This window comes from Centroberyx gerrardi, chromosome 1 (assembly GCF_048128805.1).
Source record: "Centroberyx gerrardi isolate f3 chromosome 1, fCenGer3.hap1.cur.20231027, whole genome shotgun sequence".
Taxonomy (NCBI): domain Eukaryota; kingdom Metazoa; phylum Chordata; class Actinopteri; order Beryciformes; family Berycidae; genus Centroberyx; species Centroberyx gerrardi.
In genome coordinates, this window is record NC_135997.1 from 31,620,433 (window position 1) to 31,641,953 (window position 21,521).

Sequence of the window (21,521 nt, forward strand, 5' to 3'; positions counted from 1 at the left end):
TTCAAGTAGCGCTGCGCAGGGATCAGATCTTAGAAGTGGCATTCTTTTATCCACCTTTAATGATCAGAGATCTGCCAGAAAGTATTTCCATATTTCCAAAAAATACTGTCAAATAGTGTCTTGTTAGAAAGTAAATGAGGTTTACCCTCCGTTGAGGCAGCGGCGTAGTGAGTAGGAGGCTCCTCCTCCACAGGTTCGGGAGCAGTCGCTCCAGGACCCCCAGGCATCCCAGCCGGTGTCCCTGTCCTCATCTGAGCGGGTCGTCCTGGAGGCCTGCAGCAGGACAACAACACAAAGGTCACTCAACCAGAGAATTGGATGAGATATTCACATGCAGGGCGCTTTAACACCAAGCAATGTTTAAAGCGTTATATTCAAACTCAGTTTACTCCTTTAGTTTAGTTTGTTTGGCCCAGTGAGAACTGAAAACCTTCTACTCTCCAGAGAAGCGTTTTAGATATATGACCAAAGTACATTAGCACCCAAGGGACTAAATGAGGACACCAGTGTAACACCATTTCTATGATATGCTCTTAATATGCTATGCTATTTAAAAGTATTTGAGTGATAGTGGTTCACTTACTGACAAATTCTTGGGTTCACTTCAGATTTTAATGAGATGTCATGCTGGTTTATTTATCACAAGATCTATGGACTATCAGTGTATTACATCATGACAGGCTACCAAAACCCCATTTCAGTCAGAGACACTTACGTCAAAGGAGTTTGGACCATTTATAGCACAAGTGGTTATACAGTTGTATTTCGCAGAGAAGGCTCTTGAGGATGCTCCCCCAATGAATTCAAGCAGCGTGTCAGAGATTCTGCAGGGAGCACAATAAACCCCCCAAAGGCATAGCAGACACATCATTCAATAATATGAAAACCAACATAAAACCAGACAAAATCAGAGATAGCTTGCACCAGCATCCTGACGACTTGGGTCAACAGCGGCAGTGGCATGAATGATCAGCAGTGTGAGCTGTCAGACTATAAAACCCGCCTCACTGACTTGTTTGAATGTGATTGGTGATTGAGACTCAGCTGATACTGATCAGCTGATGTGTTGTTTGGATTGGACAGCTGATAGGCGATCAGCTGATAGCGTGCACGGCTTCTGTGTTCCACCTGACATAACGCGATGCTCCATTAAACGAGTTACTTGTGAATTCATGTGACTTTTGTTTATAAGCCCTGGTTTGCTTGTAAGTGGGCAGTGTGCACCTAAACAAGCCAAGTACAGAAATGCAACAAGGCAAACGTGTGATCGCACCCTAAAAGTTATGCAGACATTAGTACGGAAGAGTTAATGTTGTTTTCAAACTATAGACTTTTTGCTTTGCTCCCAATTAGGAGATGAATTGTGACTACATTAAAGCTCTTGCATTTATGCATTGCATTGGTTATGTTTCATATGGAAAAATTTCAATCGAACCATAGTTTATCAACCAAAGCCACATGTGTGCAGTCATTTCCTTCATTAGTCAGAAATTTGGTGTGGGAAAGGACTTTCTTCTGAGGTGAAACTCATCCTTAAACCATAATCCACAGCATGTTTAACCCATAATGCACCGTGTTTCCTGTAGTTGGACGTTCTCACTCTAAATGAAGCTCCAGAGTTGGTTTGGAAACCAGCTTCTCAATAAGGTCTCATTTCAATTGCTGTGTTCTCATATGACCAAAGGACCAATATGACCAAACTAAGAAGGAAACCGCTCCAGGGTTCAAAATACAAGTCAGTGTGAAAACACTCTAAAGAGGAATTCCTGCTAAAGCTTAGCCCAGGACAATGACGGCTTTATGCTCATTAAGTCATTTTCACACAAAAAGGCTCAGACTGAACCTGAACCACGCTGGTCCAGATCATTTCTGTTCACACTGGACAGTTACAGCAAAAAGTTCAGCTCGGTCTGCTTTGTATTGGTTTGATAAAAAAGTATGAAGACACAATTAACTGACATGAACAGAGGATACACACACTCATGCCTAATGACTAATGCAAGTGCATATTTTCAGCAAAAGTTCAATAATGCCAAATGATATTCAGAGTCTGGGAATGTCTGAACCTTTCTTGAATCACATGGAATCAGGATGAGGTGGCGGCTCGCTGGTAGTGTGTTAACATGAGGTCTCTTAGGTCCTCTAACCAAGGGCTGCTGCTTATCCCAAGGGCCAGGCTTCAACTGAAGGGGGACTGTGCATTCGCTGGCTTTGCCCCGAAACTATAGAACAGTCTTCCTCTTGATATCAGATTGTCTGATTCGCTCATCATCTTTTTTAGACATATTTTTATTCCCTTGCTTTCAATGGCTCTTGAAGCTGTTATTTTTGCTGTTATGTTGTCTTAAAATTGTGTCTGCCGGTTTTCTGTTTTTGTCTATGTGATATGTGATCGTATGATTTTAACGGTAGTTTTTAGTGTGAAGGGTAACCTTGGTTTTAAAAGGTGTTATATAAAGTAAAGTAAAGTTTCAGATAGCATTGAACCTCTCAATCTATCCACCCATTTTCCATACATATATTCCTATTCAGGGTCATGGGGGGACTGGAGGCTATTCCAGCATGCATTGGGCAGGTCACCAGTCCATCACACAGTATTACATATACAGACACACACTCACATTCACACCTATGGACAATTTAGAGTCTTCAATTCACCTGACCTGCATGTCTTTGGACTGTGGGACGCAAATACCCATGTAAACTCCACACAGAAAGGACCAGGGCCAAGATTCAAACCCAGGACCTTCTTGCTGTGTTACCCTTAAAACTGGTCTGGAGTGTCTTGGTGTCTCAGCATGCCATTGTACTCGCGACACATTTACAGTACGTCACACCGGCACTCTCTCTCATCTCTCCTGTAAATCTCCCAGCGGCAGAAATGCTATGAAAATGATCTTTAAAAAATTGCTCTGAGACCAGCGTTTGACAGCGTAACTCCATCCCACCCGGGAAATCTAAGGCTTGGCTCCTTGGTTTATTGGTGTTTCAGCGGTGATTCTACCGCATGTTATCACATCGCCCGCAGGGAGAGAGCGCAGCAGACCAAATACGAAACAGGGGATGGATTCAAGCGCCGCGAAAGAAAAGGAGGACCCAAGCTCCCGAACGTGCGAGCAAGCACTGTGGCACCGGCACATGAATACCAGGGAGCGGTGTTGTGTTCGCGGGGCTCCGGTTCACGGCTAGTTTAGAATAATTCAGCTATCCTCAACGTGGGGGTTAAGTATAAGTTGGCTGGGCGGAGAGCCATTAAAGGATTGGATTATCCGGCACAGTTTGAGATGCAGAATAACACTCTGCAGTTTCAAATACAGCTTATGAGGAAATGTATATGTCCCCCCAACCCTTGACACCATTTCATTCAAGCAGCGGGGAAGCAGAGACTCTGTGGTCCTGCAGACGGTCAGATCTCAGATGAGGATTATATCCGCCGAGACAAAATATTCCATGTAAAAGATCATTCAGCAGCCAAAACCAAACTTATCAGGGAGAAAATGAAATGCTTCTGTGTATCCTCTGTGCCAAAGGCCCTGAATCACTACAGTAAATAACACTTATGGAGTAAATAACTATCTATTAAGCTAAAGCTGGCTGCGATGAGGAAAGAAGTAATGAGACGCAGCCAAATTCAGTAGCTGCCAACTGATATCTCACATCATATAGGCTTTAAAAGTGCATTTACTCCCATAGTTGAGCACCAATAAACCATTAATACTATAAAGGCCAGGCTGCTTTAAGCATTACAGCGTTAATGTCTGTAACCACCACAGCCTTATAGACTCACTGCTATGAAACCATATGCTGTAAAATTAAAGTATGCAAAAGGCCAAAACACAAATAGGCAATAGCCAGCACGATTAACTAAACGTTTAAAAGTACAATTATAACAAACTCGGTCTGCTGAGTTCTTCACGGAAAGCTTGGAATGCGACTTCACGCACCGATTCGCTTCCTCTCTCGCCTTCGTCCACTCGACTTGCTGACACACAGCTTCATATGTGTGGAGTAGAGTTTTTAACGGTGCTCACTGTCGCGATGGATAAATGTAACGGTCGTCTAATTGTGAGCTGAGGGGGAGAGGAAGAGGTATTCACACTTGGCTACCAACCATCCTGAGCCAATTGTTCTGGCGCTGATGGGGGTATTTTGTTTGGAGGAAACTGTGAAAACTGCTCGTATCTATTCTCCAAGTCTATGAACAAATTTTGCAAAGGCAGGCATTTAGAGGCAGAATATTATGGAAAAGTTGTCCAGAGAGTGAAAGAGTCCAGCAGAGGAGCAGCTCATGCCGGAGGTCTGCCTCTGCTGAGGAATGGGCTGCCGAAAACGCTAAGTGAACCATCACTTCGCCCAGTGTGGCCGCCGAACAGCAGCAGCATTACATCATGGCTCCTATGATAGTGATATGTGTTAGACAAGTAGCCCGGCCCAGCCCGGCCGGGACGCCCCCCCCCTCTCCCAGCCTCTCTCTTATCTTATCTGGTGTGTTAAAAGCCCAGATGAAAGAGAGGGAGGGGTGCAGAGAGAGAGAGAGAGAGAGAGACTTTGAGAGAGAGCGGGTGAGAGAGAAAGGGAGAGAGAGTTTTTCCTGGCTGCATGTCACCAAAAATAGGAAAATTGGCTTCCCCTGGGTCAGTGATGTCACCGCAGACCCTCTGGTGCCAGAGAAAGAAGGAATCTTGCTGGCGCTGCTGTGTGTGTGTGTGTGTGTGTGTGTGTGTGTGTGTGTGTGTTAGGGGAAAGAAGGAATACAATGAAGTATTTATGGAAAATAAGTCCAAGAACTGAGCCTTCTGAAGTGTTTTTAAATTGTGCCCTTCAACCCGCGTGTCATTGGACCAATAGTCAAAATATGTATTTATACAATTCACAGAAACTGTTTTTCCTGGAGAGACGCTAGAGCAGTCCCTCCACCAAAACATTTCTTGCAGTGTCAGTAAAACCCAGGGCGCAGGAACAAACTCTAATTCCTCTGACAATGTTATTTATGCCTGGTCAACCAGAATTAACATTTCTGACATGCCTCCGCAGGTTCCATTTCACCCTGCCTTCCAGAGCCGGATCACTGGCTGACCTTGGGGCTAGCAGAGCGAAACACTTTGCAGTCTTCAACCTCGCCGCGCCGCGCCCGCACAGACGGGATCGATCCCGGCGTTTTGGACCGTTGCGCGGCGGCGGGCTCCGCGTTCGTTTGCTTTTGTCTGCCTCCCGCGTCCAAAGAGACAGACCGAATCACTAGAGAGGAATTAGACACGTTAGCACTCCGCTAATAGGATGAAACCACCTTTTGTTGTCGGGCTCAGCCGGCCAACAGCCATCACAGACCTCCAACAGTAATAACATCGGTATGAGGAGAATCTGTCCAGCCAAGGCTTTTTTGGCCCAGACTGCCGGCCCGGGCCTATTGTGTGAGCTCCGCATAGTTCAGTATCAGCAATCTGTGTCCACTCTGACAACCTAGATGACCAGCCCTGCCCATCAAAACACCAAGGGGAGGATCAGTGCGGAGCCTGGGACCGCAGGGGAATGAAAAGTAGATTTCAAGGCCACGATTTACTATATCAAGGGCACAAGGCGGTATCGGGTTCGCACAGGAACGACCTCATGCCCTCGTTTTGATTCATTTGAGCGCACAAGATCCATATCCTTCCCTCGTTCTGGTTGATTCATACCCTCATTTTCATTCAATACATTAACACGTGCCCACAATTCAATTTAATCAAATCTGCACCTGTTTTTTTACAGCGTGTGTTTGATTTAGCTCATTCAGCAACTGATTTTACTCACTTGCTGTAGTTAGTTGAATTTACTTGATTGCATTAATTTATTTTGTTTAATTGGCCTGATGTTTTGTCTCTGAATAAAGACATATTTACTTGAATGAGGCTTTTGATAAAGTATAATGGATAGATGTGTTGATTCAATTTTACTTAAAGAGGAACTAAACCCCAAACCCAAATCAGTGTAAAGCCTGACATCTAATGGTAAAAAGCATGCTACTGAAATGGCCATCTGTTATTGGCTGATCTTTGGTGCCAGGTGATGTCACCACCTGTTGTACTCTAATGAAGGTGACATCACCTGGTACCAAAGATCAGCCAATAGCAGATGACAATTTCAGTAGCATGCTTTTTACCATTAGATGTCAGGCTTTACACAGAAAATAAGAGCTAATGGGCTCTACCATCCACATGCAGACTGGAGGGATGTTATAGAGTATCGGTCAACAAGGGGTTGGTGTGGGTCATCTGGATCTATATATTCACTTATTATGTGAGCATGTTTTATATATATTCACATACTTTTTAGGCAACTCAAGCACACATTCTGTATATTGTACGCAAGAGTTAATATTTCATTTTCCCCTACAGGACGGCCACTGCCAGGTTCCGTAGATCAGAGAATAAGCATGTTTCATTCTTACTGATCATTTATTCATTCATTCATTCATCCATTCATTAGGTCATCCCTTGATTTATTGATTTACTCAGTCAATAATTAATTTATTGATTCCTTTATTCCTTTATTTTTTCCATTCTTCTGTTAATCCCAAACTGCATCACATATTTGCACTTTGTCTGAGAAGCCATGAAAACATGTACAAGTGCAAATCCTATTAGGTTGCTTCACACTCGATCTCCAGCAGAGTTTCAGAGCTGGTAAACAGACTTGCATCACTTGTTTGGTTGTAGCAGCTCATACAGAGTGAAAATAGCCAGCAGCATTAATCTCAGTTTGTGCACTGATACGGGAGTGTGTCTGATGGGATTATAAAAAATGCCTGCCTCTTGATATCACTATGTGTGTGTCTGAATGTGGATGCAATCTGCTATTTATGAACTCTGTTTAATGTATTTTCAATTAGCTGACTTAGATGTAGGTGTGCATATTGTGTCCATCTATCTATCCACATGGCCAGCACAAAAAAAAGTACAAAAACTATTTTTATCTGCAATGTTAACATGGTGCATTAGTGTGGTGTCACTGGACAAAAATGCTTGAGATAAATACATATTGAGATATAAATTTGTTTCATTGGAAGAATCTAGCATCCTTCTCCAGTGTGAAAGCAACAGAAAATCAAGTTACTTGGTATATACACATCTTGGTATCAATATATTATTTGGTATTATTATTGGTATTATATTTTTTGGTATGTTCCTGCTATCAGTACCTATACCAGTACATCCCTACTAGATACTGTGCTTCCTTCTTCATTCTTATTAAAGAACTCTCTATAGAAGAAGAACTGGGTGGCTAACCATCGCTGAACAGACAAAGAACAGAGCGCCACCTACAGAAACTCAAACTGCATCAACAGAAAATCCAAGGAAAAAGACATCACAGTACTGGACACACTGTTTGATTGACAGTTGATCTCTGGGAAGTGCAGTGCAGAAACAGCAATGAGCACTGAGCAACAAAGATGGAGACAAAATTTAAAAAAAAACATGGATCTTGTGGGTGACCACTTTAAGGAAAATAAGTTTTTAAGACTGAATGACTTAAGTTTTTTCTTGCAGTGTAGATACAAAACCTGGATCTGCTAGGCAGCTCTGACCTGTTAAATCTGTCTCATTCATATGGCTGGCAGGTTGGACTCTGGACTCATTATAAATGATTAAGCTCATTCCCTGGCTGATTGCATCGGAGGCCTCGCACTAGGAGACCGGGCCTCAAAATACCATGGAGAAGTGTAAAAACCAACTGCAACCAGCCTTGATCAACAATATATTGCGCTATGTTCAGCTGTTTATCATGCCTGTGAGCGCTGTGTTTACCGACCACAGCCAATAAGGGTGAGCGCCGCATACACACTCCAACCAGTCTTCACATGAGACTTGACAATGACATCATGTATAGCAACAGGACAAATAATAACAACCTATAAATGATCTAATGGCTCCGGAGGAAAACTGTGGATATTGAATCACACGGATGGAAGAGAAAGCTGGATCCGGCAGATATAACACATGTAACACATTCGAAGATAGCTTTAACAATGGGTAGGATCATCCACCAACATATTGCTGTGTATTTGAATTTTAAATTGAAAGTATCAAGTAGGTTTCTTTAGGCTTGTCAAGAAGTCAGAAATCCCTTCTATCTCGCTCTTATTCTATTTCTCTTTCCAGTTCTCGCTCTTACATGATCGTTCTGGTTGCTTGGTGATTAATGAATTGAAGCTTATTCTACACTCTAATCTGCTGAGGATAAGAGTGTCAGCTAAAAGCCTAAAATGAAATATGTAAATGCATGTTGTCGTTGTATATAAATGTTTTGTTTTTCCATAGGACTGAACTGAGAATTGATTATTATAATAATAATGAGTAAAGAGGGCTGATTACTGTTTCATCTCTCTTTCTCCATTACTGTCCAGCACTGCTAGAGAAGCCGTCCCTCTTCCATCACGTTTGAGGCACGCATGTTATCTAGTGCAACATGTGTGTGTGTGTTTGTATGCATGCATGTGTATGCATCTTGCATCCAGAATACTGATCTCCTGCCTTGTCTCTGTTGACTGACTCTCACCCAAGGAAGTGAGAGCTTTAGTTTTCAAAATGCCAGGGGATGAATACCAGGCCAGTATCTGTCACTGAAGAGTTTGATTCATTCCATTGTTTTTACAAAATGATGACCGTCATTTATTGTTTTATATTTCAAAATCACAGATGTTTGCATCCTGTAAATGTTGCTTGTTCTTTTAAATGCAGCCCACAAATATAATTAATAACCTCAATAGTATGCCACACTCTACTTGCGCTACATGCCAACAGTCATTATGTGGGAACAGATGTCATATTTTTCAAATTGCAGATTATCTCATTTTGGAAAGAAACTGTTTGTTCCCAATTTGACGCCAAAACGTCAGCGGGCTCCTAATCCAGCGAGCTCCGCTCATTACTCTCCTTGACGTGTGGGAAAAGGCTTGAGCATCTATTCTCTGTTTGAGAGACGATGATTTTACTATGCTGTACTGGCTCTGACAGACAGATGGATTCGATTACAATGCGCTGCAGGGTCGATCTTACACAGAGTTGGAGCGAAGCTGCAACGCCTACAGCAAATGAATTCTACCCAGGTCTCCGCCTAAGAGTTCCCCTCACTGGGGAAGCGCTGATACTGCTGCCGCTTTAAGATATCACACTGACAACAGGCTAAAGTGGGATAGCACTGCTGGAGAATTTTCCCCCAACACTAAATGCTGACATTAGATATAAAAAAAAGAATCCAAGAAAACAGACTTTACTCTCTTCCTTTTTCCGCATAAAAAGCCTGTGAGAGCTATCTAATGGCGGGAAATGGATTACATATCAATCTTTTGATGTTGAATGACACCAAAGTAATGGCCTGCGTCACTATCATTCAGCCAAAGTAATGGAATTGGATTGGTGCTTGGTATCAGCTGATGGTAAATGTCCAGGGAATGAGTATCAGCAGTGAAAAGTGTTGTCAGTGCATCCATACAGTGCCGACCATCCAGCCAGCGCACTGAGGCGGTTCTGCTGGGCTCCATCTTGCAGGTTATTGAGCAGGGAGAGGGCTTGCTGGGCTGCTTCCAGCTGTTTTGATGAAAGCACTGGGCTCATTACCTGGATGACAGGTGCCAAAGGAGCTCAGCATTCACACATGGACGCACACATGAACAGTTACACAAGTGCACACACATACAAACGCACACACACACACACACACACACACACACACACACACAGAAAGCTCTGTCCTGGCTCCTCAGCTGCAGCCCTGCCAAAGCAAACAGCTAAGCAAGAGACTGACAGCTCTGGTCTGCCTTAGACCGCTTGCCTCATCATGCTCCTTTTACAGCCAGGTATACACACACACACACACACACACACACACACACACACACACACACACAAACACATGCACACACACACACACACAAACACTCCCACACACCCAAGCATGTACGCATGCACACATATCGCAAAAATCGTTTGTGGTTTTTTGCAAAACACCATTAAATATTCATTGGGTTGCTGCCAGTAATAAAAAAAGTGAGGAAAAAATTAGCTAAATCCTCCCACGGAAGCCCATACATTACTCACAAATCAAACAGGCAATTAAGCAGACAGTATAAGCACTTTACACAAACAGTATAAATCATTTTCTGCTTCCTAATCAACATTTAATCCCTGGTTTCTCGCGGGAAAGCCTTAATATGAAATCCACACACATAGCCCAGGGCTGGTTTGTCCAAAAGCATCGGACCAAATTCATGTTCGGCCCATTGACTCCAAACCGAACAAAGATCGAGGTTTGAATTCCATCCCTGCAGGTTGAGACCCTGGTCACCAACGCTGAGAGAGTTGAGAAACAGCAGAGGGATTTGAGGTTTGTAAGATGAGGCATCTTCCTGGATCCTTTCTGACTTCCTCATCCACAGTACCGGCCAATTCAGTTTATCATTCTCCCCCAGAGACATATCAAATATCAGCGGAATCTAATAAAGCACTGACTCTTAGATGAACCGCAAGACAACCGTGTCTGACCAGCAGCATGAATAGAATGTCAATGTTTTCAGTAAGAAACTTAACTGTTCAGTCAATAACTGGTCTTTCTAAAGCTGAATTTATTTTTCTACTGCAGCATTTTGAGCTATACTGTCTTTTTCCTATTGCTTTAACAATACATCTAGAGTGATCCGGCCTCTTGTGGCAGTACAGTAACTTAAATAAATGCTGTGTTTGTGTACCATGCATGAATGCTTGCATGCGCGCGTGTCTTCACCCTTTTTAAATTAAGTTTACTGTCATGTGAACAGATGCTCATCATTCTTCCCTCTACTCGCTTCCCCTAGCAACTGGAGTGGAAATGGACCCCTAAAGAAGCAGTTCAGCAAGCGCAGTCAGCGTGAGCAGCGAGCACATAAGCACATGCTCAAGCACTTACACGGGGATACTGTAGGGAAAGTGCAACAGGGTCGTGGAGACTTTGGTCTGGAACAAAGCAACACCATTAGAGAAGAGGAAGCTGGTAGTGGAGCTAATACATCACTGTGCGTCGCCAGGGGGAAGTGGCATGGTGTGCCAAAACAGTTTCTCAAGCTAATCATGGACAACGGATGAACTGGGAAAGAGTACAGAGGAAGAAGCTTAGCTGGAAAGAACTTTGGAATATGGAGGCGTCTAGGATTAGATTAATTATTGGAGCAACCTGTGATGTGCTGCCATCACCCCAAAAACCTCAAACTACAGGGACTATGGGGAAGACCCCACACGTCCTCTATGTTCAGGAACAGCAATGCTCAGAGATATCCTGTCGAGATGCAAAGTCGGTCTCGCCTAAGGACGATTCACTTGGTAGCATAACCAAATGTTGAAGCCCTTGCAGCGCCAATCCAGAGTAAAAGAACATAAATTAATTTTTAACTGTTAGGAGAGAGCCCTGAGCATAAAATTGGATTTGAATGTGAAGACAAATGAGTAAGGGGAAATTTATCACTGAGCAGGCACAAGTTAGAGCAGCTAGGCGAAGATAGAGATTAGGGAATGCAAGAAGTCCCACCAGAGATAGTCAACACTAGCCTAAGATCTGTCTTCATGTTTGGCTCCAACACCGAGCAAGCTGTTGGAACGATGTGCTAGATGAAGCATATGAAAGGAACAAGATTAGATAAACCGACAGTTTGCCCTGTGGAAGTTGGGGTGCTGCTGATTTTTAGCTATATTCACTGCTAGTTTACTCAGGGAAATTGGGATTTGTGGTCTGGGATTATGGCAGGTCACAAAGAGAGCAGTGGAAAAGATCAGAAGTCAGACACCGGAAAAGACACCAGTTGGGGTCCAAAGCTGTTCCTCCTTAGACAGCTGTTATTTATTTTGTTTAATGATATTCCTGAATACTGACATTCATGTTTAATTTCTTCTGTGCTTGAAATGTGAATCAAAGTGAAGGAGTAAGCTAGGCACACCCAGTCATCTTGACTTGTAGGCTCTTCGCCCACAACGTTATTTGTGAAAAGTAAAATATTCAGCTGTTGCACTTGCATTTTATTTATGGATTCATGGACTTATGGATGCATAATATGCTATTTTTTGGGCTAGCCAGCCTATAGGCTATGTGTTCCTGTATCCTGTAGGCAATTGCTATTAAGCTATTGACTAAAAGCTATCCTGTTCTTGTTGCTCTTAAGTCTTTTAAAAAATAAATCAATAAACAAATCACCATGGTAACATGTTAACAACAGGCCTGTGAAGAGGTAACGTTAGTCATAAAGCATAAACTGTCGCATATGGTGCTACTTTGACCTGACACAATAGAATCCGAAGTAGAGAGACGAAGATATTGGTTATGATTTATATTTAGGGGCCAATAAATTTAACATAATACGCTATTTATTTGATAGTAAGTATTACGTGCTGTATCACGGCAGGGACTGTGAATGTGTTCCAGGTAGAGTCGCTGTCCAGTGCTGAAGTCTTTAAGTGCTGCTGCCCAGTGCTTCCTTTCATGGATCATAAGGACTTTATTACTAAAATAATATTTTTTTTAAATTACGTTTTAAATAAAGTGTTTTCTTTCTTCCTGACACCCTAGGTCAGCTGGCACCACTGATCAGTCAATATCAAATTCAATTGCAATAGCTGAATTTCAACCAATAGAGGGCAGTCTCCATGTGTATATATAACGCAATCTGTAAAGTTTGCGCTAAAATGTCAAGATTTGGACCTAAATCCATCGATAACACTACTAAATACCCAAATACATTGGTTTTCAGCTGAAAAAAGTGTTTTGGGGGTTTAGTTATCGTCTATCACAAAGCTGTAACCATCCATACCTCCCTGCTGTAGGAGTATATGTGCACCACCCACACTGCTGCTGACACATCTCTTATTTCCAGAATGTTTCAGCCTCCCTAACACAGTCATTGGAGAGCATTTTCATTTCATTTTAACTACATTTTCGAGGTACTATAATTAGCGTCACACTGCGGTTCTTTCTTCTCCCCGGGACACTTTTTGTAATTTCCCTTTTCAAAGAGCTGTTGAGATATCAACAGCCTGCAAAATAGCAATTTTGCTCTTCATTGACTTTTAATTATATTTCAGCTCCTAAGCAGCAAACAATCTGTTCGTACCTGAGGAAATTAGCACGGGGTACTTGATTTTGAATTTGTGTGTGTGTGTATGTGTGTGTGCGTGCGTGTGTGTGTGTGTGTGTGTGTGTGTGTGTGTGAGAGAGAGAGAGAGAGAGAGAGAGAGAGAAAGAGAGGGAAAACATAGTCTAGTGAAGCTGGTTAGGGGAGCCTCTCGAAGGGCTGAAATAATAATATTTGTCCATTTACATGAGATGTGAGAGAGCCTTGATTGAAGAGTGATTCAGCACAGATGCATCCATTCATGCAGGCTACATGTCTACATATGCTGTATTGATCCTGATCTACAAATGACTGGTACAAAACAGCCCAGGATTATATATTTAATACTGTAAGGATGATATATGGAATACTAATGTATAACATGCAGGTATATAATAATGCAACCGTGCATTCACACTGCGAGCAACACAGTCAACCAGTTGGCCACAGCTGAACTTCTCATGGTCATCGGCCATCAGCAGCTCATCAGTCTTATTTCCCTGCTGATGTGATTTACGTTTCATGAACAGTAGTTCTGCCTGGACAGCGCAAAATGGATGAAATGCTGATTTCAGCCTTTCAAAGCTTCCCAGTTCTCTACAACTTTTATTTGAAAGACTACAGAAATAAATATCTAAAATGATGCTGGGAGAACGGCTGCATCCATCGATGATAAGCTCTGATCTGTACGGAAGAGTAAATATATAATATTTCGAGAATAAAGTCAAAACATTTTTGAATAAAGTCTAAATTTTTTGAGACAAAAGTCAAAATAAACTTTTGAGAGAAAGAAAACGAATAGTTAGGTTAACAAACCTTTTTCATAGCCTACTTAGACACATGCTGGGGTATACTGTATGACTTTCAATTTCTTAATCCACCAATTAAAATTAACAGTTAACACTCAGCTAACACTTAACAGTTACTGTTAGTCTACATATGTACTCATCATCTGTGTTATGTAGCTGAGGACGTCACATGCTTGCCGAGTGCCTGAATTTTTTACTTATTTTTCCTCATAAGTTAATTTAGACTTTTTTCTCAAAAGTGTATTTTGTTTTTTCCCCTCAAGTTTATTTTGACTTAAATCTCTAAACCTCTGACTTTTTGCTCAAAAGTTTATTTCAACTTTTTTTCTCAGAAGTTTATATATTTTTTTATTTATTCTCAAAAACTTCAAGTTTATTCATGAAATATACAATATTTTTTCTCCCTCCAAAGTGGCCCTAATATTCTTCCGCACTAATACTCTTTGGTAGATATGTGATCTCATGCATGGCACTAAAAATCATTTATTTCTTATCTCCACAGGACAAAAAAATAATGAGAAACAGTTTATCAAAGTGTGTCCAAATTAAAGAGTTTTTTAAAGAGAATTTTAAACACTCTTTATTTTCTCTTTATTCTCTAGTCCTTCACACACACACACACACACACACACACACACATACACACGTACAACACACACACACATCGAGGCATATACATTCACATGTATACTTGTACAGTACACGTTTACACACACAGAGAAACACACTCGGCCGCAATCACAGCCGTCTCCTGATGGAAAACATCTTTCATTTTCAATATTTACATTGGCCTGCGAGCGCTCCTTTCATCCAGTCACTAATAGAGCTGGTGCCGTACTACAGCACATCCGAGCCTATAGCCGGCGCTCCCTCTGAGCCGCACAAAGAGTCCGGGCTCCGCGCCGCTGCCAAGAGATGAAATACCTCCGAGCTTTGAGAGGAGATGTCATACAAGGTTACAACACAAAAGCTTAATACACAGTCCCCGCCTACGCGGCTACGTCTCTGTTTACCTCATTTCTGAGCCTCGACAATAACGACCGTTGAATTATGTGCTGCTTGGACTTCTACTGTATGAAAGGAAGCGAGTCTAGGTTCTGGATAGTCCCCACGGCGTATTTGTGGCTCTTTCTGAATGTGAGAAAAAGGATGGTGGGAGTTGTGTGAAAATTGGCAGCTAAGGTGTGGAGTTGCATAGTTCAAGTTACATTTTCCCCCTATAATACATCTTTTACTTGTTTTTTATTATTTAGATATTGCTCAATAAAGAACGGATGTAATTTGTAGATAGTGAGTTTCTGCTGTACACTGTGCCTATCAGTGTGCACACAGCACTGTAGTAAAAATCAATTGGAAACTAAGCTATTTGTTGTTTACTGTCTCACCAATTCCATTTCCATCACCAGTGTAAGTGGTAATCTGTGAGATTTTTGTTTTTTTTATTTTGTCTCCATCTTTATTGCTCAGCGTTCATTGCTGTGGTGTTTCTGCACTGCACTTCCCAGAGATCACCTGTCAATCAAACTGATTTTCTGTTGATGCAGTTTGAGTTTCTCTTTTCTCTGTCTGTTCAGCCATGTTGGCTATCACTGCTCATGTTAACTACCCAGTTCTTCTTCTTCTGTTTATTCCAAACAAACCGGAAACGTAAAACGCATCACTTCCTGTGCGCCAGAGGATTTTTCCCAGGAAAGAGCAACCAGACATCGGCTGTTGGGAAAGCAAATGGGAAAGCTTTCATAAACTGGGCAGCAAAACAGACATTTATTTATTTTAAAATGTCACAGATTATCACTTTAATGTGGAGGTTTGTTTGGTAACGCTTCATCTCAACATAGCCTACTGTATATTACTATCAATAAAGTTCTTGTATGTTCAATTAAGTCTGTTACTGTGTGTTGAAGTTTTTGTGTATGCTATATTGAGAAATGTCACAGCTGGTCTAGGGTCTGCTCTCCTAACATCGATTACCAGATTGATGCATGTGACTTTCTGTTAAACTGTATTTACTGTGGAGCAACCTTGTACCTACCCTATAATTACAATGAACAAGAGGGGAACAAGCACTGATAACATTTGTTTTGTCCCCGCTAATTACGTTATTGTACCCTGTAATTATTTTTTAAGAATGCAGTAATTACAAAAATAGTTACACCATAACTACATTATAAATAATTACAAAATTGTTACCCCTTAATTCCCGGACTTCTTGTTTTGTTACCCTGCAACTACAGCATTGTTATTTTATTAGTACCCCATAATTACAAACTAGTTAGACCGTAATTAGCGGGCTGTAAAATAAAGCGTTACCAGACTCTCACAAAACAGCCACATTTAGATTAAATATTGATTATATTGTTAGTAATAGAGGTATAGAAAATGTTAATGGCCAACATATATTTACTAATTCTATTACACTTTCACTGCTTTAGGCTACAGGTTACCCATAACTGCAGGAATAAAGGTGTGTTTTGAAGAAATGCACAAAGACACTGTAACAGTAGTGTGCAAATAAATGTATTCAAATAAAATGATTCAGTTGTTCAATTGTGTAAGGTGAACAGGAAGATGACAGGAGTTCAGAAGTGGACTGCAGGTGAGAGGGTGTTCAAGCAGGGCTTTGGCTCATCTGCTTCTGTTTGGCAGGTCTGTTGGAGCGGCGTCTCTGCTGTTGCAGCCATGTTGTCAGCAGATTTCTTGTTCTTCCTCATGAATATGCGGGATAGCCAAGAAAAGAAGCCACGCTTCTTCTTCTTTGGTTTTGTCGACAGACTTTCTTTGGCACTGGAACTCTGAGGTCCTGTAGGTTTGACCAGTTGAATGGGTGGAAGTGTCTCTTCCAGGGTCAGACCGGACAGATCCTTGGTGTCCTTTACAGTTTCAACCACAAAGCTTGGTGGAGCTTTGACCTCAACCTGGATGGCTGGAGCCTGGGACTCCTGAAGCAGGTTGTTTGATCCTTCCTTAAGCAGGTGAAGCAGGGTGTATTCAGCAAGAGAGACGGGGAGAGCCTCCTCTGAGGTGGAGCTACTGTCAGGTCCAGCAGAGAGGACAGTGACTTTTGTTCCCTCACAACATTCAGGTTGATGCAGGACGGTGACAGAGCTTTCAGCAGTGGCCTCAGTCTGTGCACAAGAGCTGACCGTTTCCCTCTTGATGATAACAGGACATTGTTCTTCCTCCTTCTCCAAGTCCTGGAGGAACAGCATCAGTTTAGAATCAGCTCTGATGATTGGCTCCCATTCATCAAGATGATCTTGAGTAGGGGCATGGTGTGCAGCATAGGCAGCCATAAATGTAGAACTCACTGTTGAGGAAGCATAGATGTGCTTTTCAAGAAGTCCCTCCTCCTCCAGGAGGACTGAGAGGAACTGCATCAGGTGAGAATCAGTGCTGCTGACAACAGGTTCCCATTTGTCAAGCTGGTCCAGAGTCGGCCCATGCTGTGGGGAGCAGTCAACTAAAAATCTAGAGAGCTGTGATGAAGCGTAGAGGAGCTCCTCACCAAATCCCTCCTTCTCCAAGTCAAAGTGGGATTTGACCAGTGGCTCCCACTCATCCAGGCAGTCCAGAGTGGATCCACAGGGTGAGCAGCAGTCAGCCACAAATCCAGATGTGTCACATGGGGGAGCATAGAGGTATCTCTTTCCAACTGCCTCCAGGTGGTAGTCATCCTCAAAACCAAAGGGGTAGTGCTGAAGCAGCCTCAATCTCTCAATGAGTTTGATGTCATCAGTCACTGGAGCATCAACAAGGCGGAGCAGGTTGGATTGAGCCTCAACATGCTGAGCTGGGTGGATGGATGCTCCAGCATTACCTAACACTGTGTCTTCAGACATGAGAGGAGACTCTTTCTCTGTGGGAGGAAGGTCTCCTTTGTCCATATCCAAGAGAAGTTTGTATGCTGATGAAACTGTGCTGGCTATTGGTTCCCATATACTGAGGCTCTCAAATCCACAAGCAGGTTTGGAGCCGAGACCAACAGCAGACTGAGGTGAAAGGTCACAGTCGAGCTCAGCAGGAACTCCAGAGAAACTGGAGGCTTCAGCATAAAGGTACTGCTCCTTATTCAGGACTTTCACAAACATGCAGTTGATGTTTTCATGGCGATCGTCATTAAGGGCATTGAGTCGAGCGACCATTTGCAAGGATGCTGAAAGAAATGCAATGGCAACATCTTAATAATCAAATAACCATGAGGCCACCTGATGTAGCTTCATTCAAGGTCAACATGCTTCATCATAGCTTCATCTTATGCCTTTCATCATAGTTTTGTTTCAACAACAAATCTAACTGTGAATTTACAATGTAAATCAAACTAAGGAAGAACTGGACACAAATGCAAATCCTTCAACACAAACAACTAGTCTATCCTGACTGTCTTACTCTTGTTTGTCTTTTCAGCAAAATCCTCTGTACTAATCTTTTCCTGCTAAATAATAAAATAAAAAATACATGTAGCTTACCAAGATGGAAATCACTCTCCATGTTTTCCTTTCTAAAAGGTAGATATTGTTGATGTTTCTCCAAATGAATGCAACGTGAGTTTTCTGTCTCAGTTTGCAGGTGAGCAGCGATCAGAGATGAAACTGTGAGTCTGAGTCTGTGTTCAGGTCAGTCTGTCTTTATGACACTGACATTCTAAATTCTCTGAACTCTGCTGCATTCTGTCCAGCTGCATTATGATTCATCAGATGAAGCTCAGGCTCCAGTAGACTTTGATGACAGAGATGTCTTGCTTCATACATGGTTTATAAACTACACATGATTAAAAAACACATAACTGAATATTTGGAATTTGTATTAAGATACCGTATTTTTTATGCAGAAAACATCTATTTAACTGCTAATTAATAATTAATTGCACTTTCACTGTTTTAAGCCACAAGTTAGCTCCCTCTAATCTTACTACGATTACTACTATATATTACTATTACCTATTACTACTAGCCTAACTACTATCCTATATACTTTAGGAAAATAAAAAGAAAAGTTATTCATCTTCAATTCAGCTTTTCAGGTGTAGAATTTCTTTTTTCCAGAACAACCTGTGCATCAACCCATGTAGTCAATAGAAACGGGAACAGAAATGGGTAGCTCTTTGCAATGGCCTTTTTCCAGCGCATGAACCTTTAAGCACCGATAACATTTGTTTTGTCGCCCCCTTACGTCATTGTACCCTGTAATATTTTTTTTATGTATGCAGTAATTACGAAAACAGTTACACCATAACTACCTTATAAATCTCTCATAATTACAAAATCGTTACCCCTTAATTCCCAGACTTCTTGTTTTGTTAGCCTGTAACTACAGCATTGTTATTTTATTAGTACCCCATAATTACAAACTAATTACACCGCAATTAGTGGGCTGTAAAATAAAGCGTTACCGTTTGGTTTTGTTGATTTGCTCCTGTCCTCTGAAGTAGTTCATGAAAGCAAATGAAAGCAAATCAGTCAGTGTAGTGTAGATGTGAGATTACATTTTCTGGACAGGTAAATTGAATCAGACAAGTCTCCAAAAATCAGTTCCAATCATCACTGTCATGCTAGACCTTATCTGTCACAACTCTTTCAGCTGGAAAAGACGACTGAAAGGTGCACTGGGCAACTTTGGTCCTTGGCGGCTCCAAATGGCAGCAAGAGGCAACTGTTTTAAGTCAATACCCAGAAATCCTGTAACATGACATCAGCAAACTGCACACAGCACGCTCATGTTTAGCAACCTGGCCGGTCTGTGATACTTTATACCAAAGGAAACCAAAGAGACGAGAGAGAAGAAGAAGAAACTTTGGTGAGTCCAGCTTTCTCTGGACGGAGCCTCATTGTTGTTTGTATTTCACTCTTAAAGGAATAGTTCACCCAAAAATAAAAATTCAGTCATTATCTATCATTTGCGCAAACAGGGTGAATCTGCAGCATCTCAATTACTGGGGGTGGGACGCTCTTCTCTGTTATAGCCCCACTTCTTGATTCAGGCTGATAAGACAGATGGACTTTTACATAAAAATCTCTCCTAGTGCAGCTTTGAGAAATGTACGCCACACACACTTAAAACACCCACTCACACAAACACAGATGCCTGCGTACAATAAGAAGGGTTAACAGCTTCAGATCTCCCCTCGGCCCGTAGGCCACCCACTCGCCATCCGTCATCAGTCCGGTCCAAACATTTGCTCAGAGTCCTGTTTCTCGGAGCGCCGGCCTGGGTATGCAGCGCTTGGCCAGCTAAATCCCCCACTGCTAATTTGTCCCGCAATAACTCTCAAGGCCAGGGGAGGAAACGTAAACTGTGTTTGTGAGAAATAGGAGGCTCTCGCTGTAAATCACTTGTCTGTGTGAGACGGAGGAGCCGCTCTCCGGCTGCCTTGAGGTAATCGTGTGATTCATCCTCGCTCGCAGCAACCGGCGCATGACTGTTTTCTATTGAACGCACCTCTTGTCAGAAATCAGCTTGTTGATTATCATTTAAAAAAGGTATAAAAGGCTGTGTCAGACTTTCTTATCGTAACTCCTGGCAAATAAGATCACGCCACTCTCCGTCATACGTTCTCTATCTCGTTATAGTGATAATGGAGGCAGAGGTTTATCATGTAATCTTAATCAGAGCGTTATCTGAGTTATTCTGCCCTCTTATCTCTCTGCTCCCCTAACTAGGGGCAAAACGGTCTCTAAGGGCATGGGAGATGCAAGATTCTGATAGCAATCATCAAGAACACAGTTAATTAATCTCTGAAATATGTTTTTTTTTGACAGAGAAAAAGTTATAGCTTTAAAAAGACATTCTTCTAATAAGGCTTTAAAGGAGAGACTGCGACAAAGGGCTGCACTGCAGGGTGTTTGAGCGCTACTGTAAGATTTATTGTTACTTTATATTAATCTTCATCACAGCCTTGATGAGAATCAAACATGAGTGTAATTATGATACTGGATTTCAGCACATCTTGTGTCAGACTTTCTCAAAATGAGTGAAAATGCTCTTGCAGACTAGGAAATTGGAACGAGGGACTGCTTGTTTATCACTGAAGACACGGTTTGTTTTTTCCAATCAGTGGGATCCATTAATTTTCAGAGTGTGACGGCTGTTTGTCCGGCTCCCAGGTGCTAATGTTTCTCATCTACAGTTGAAGAGCTGCTGCGTGTCATTACTTCTTGTTGACTGAACTCATACGCCATTTCAGTCGGTGAGTAAGTGACTGAATTCACATGACTAAAATCTAAATTTAAAGGACATTTTCTTCAACAGGCTAAGACTACGATGACTAAGAAAATTGACACTGATCCCAGTCCTGCTGCAAGTATCAGGCAGATAGCATGAGTGCTCTTATCCATCTGTCTAGTCTAAGCATCTCTTAGTCACATTATGCGGCATGGCTGAGCACTTGACCTGCTGCTTTTACATTTCACGACCACAACGCCAACTGACTGTCACACCCATGTCCTGCATCAAGCCATAAGCAGTGGAAATGTGATACTGTATACTGTCAGTGCTTTGCTGAACATTTTTATTTCCAACTAGTCAGTTACCGACTGGTTGGAAAGCGTGTGTTTATGACTTTGACAACATGCTATGAATACTCCGGCTTCTTTGCGGGCCTGCGAGAC

The 21,521-nt window shown here is 42.1% G+C and overlaps 2 protein-coding genes across 2 annotated transcripts in view; both read right to left on the bottom strand.

Moving 5' to 3' along the window:
• efl1 (elongation factor like GTPase 1) overlaps nt 1-21,521 on the bottom strand; it is a 348,687-nt gene that overhangs the window by 177,929 nt on the left and 149,237 nt on the right. The gene's annotated exons all lie outside the window — the stretch shown is intronic.
• adamtsl3 (ADAMTS-like 3) overlaps nt 1-21,521 on the bottom strand; it is a 157,186-nt gene that overhangs the window by 84,213 nt on the left and 51,452 nt on the right. The window contains exon 3 of the mRNA XM_078284275.1: nt 146-273. Within this exon, the coding sequence (XP_078140401.1) occupies nt 146-273 (128 nt within the window). The remainder of the gene's footprint in view (nt 1-145; nt 274-21,521) is intronic.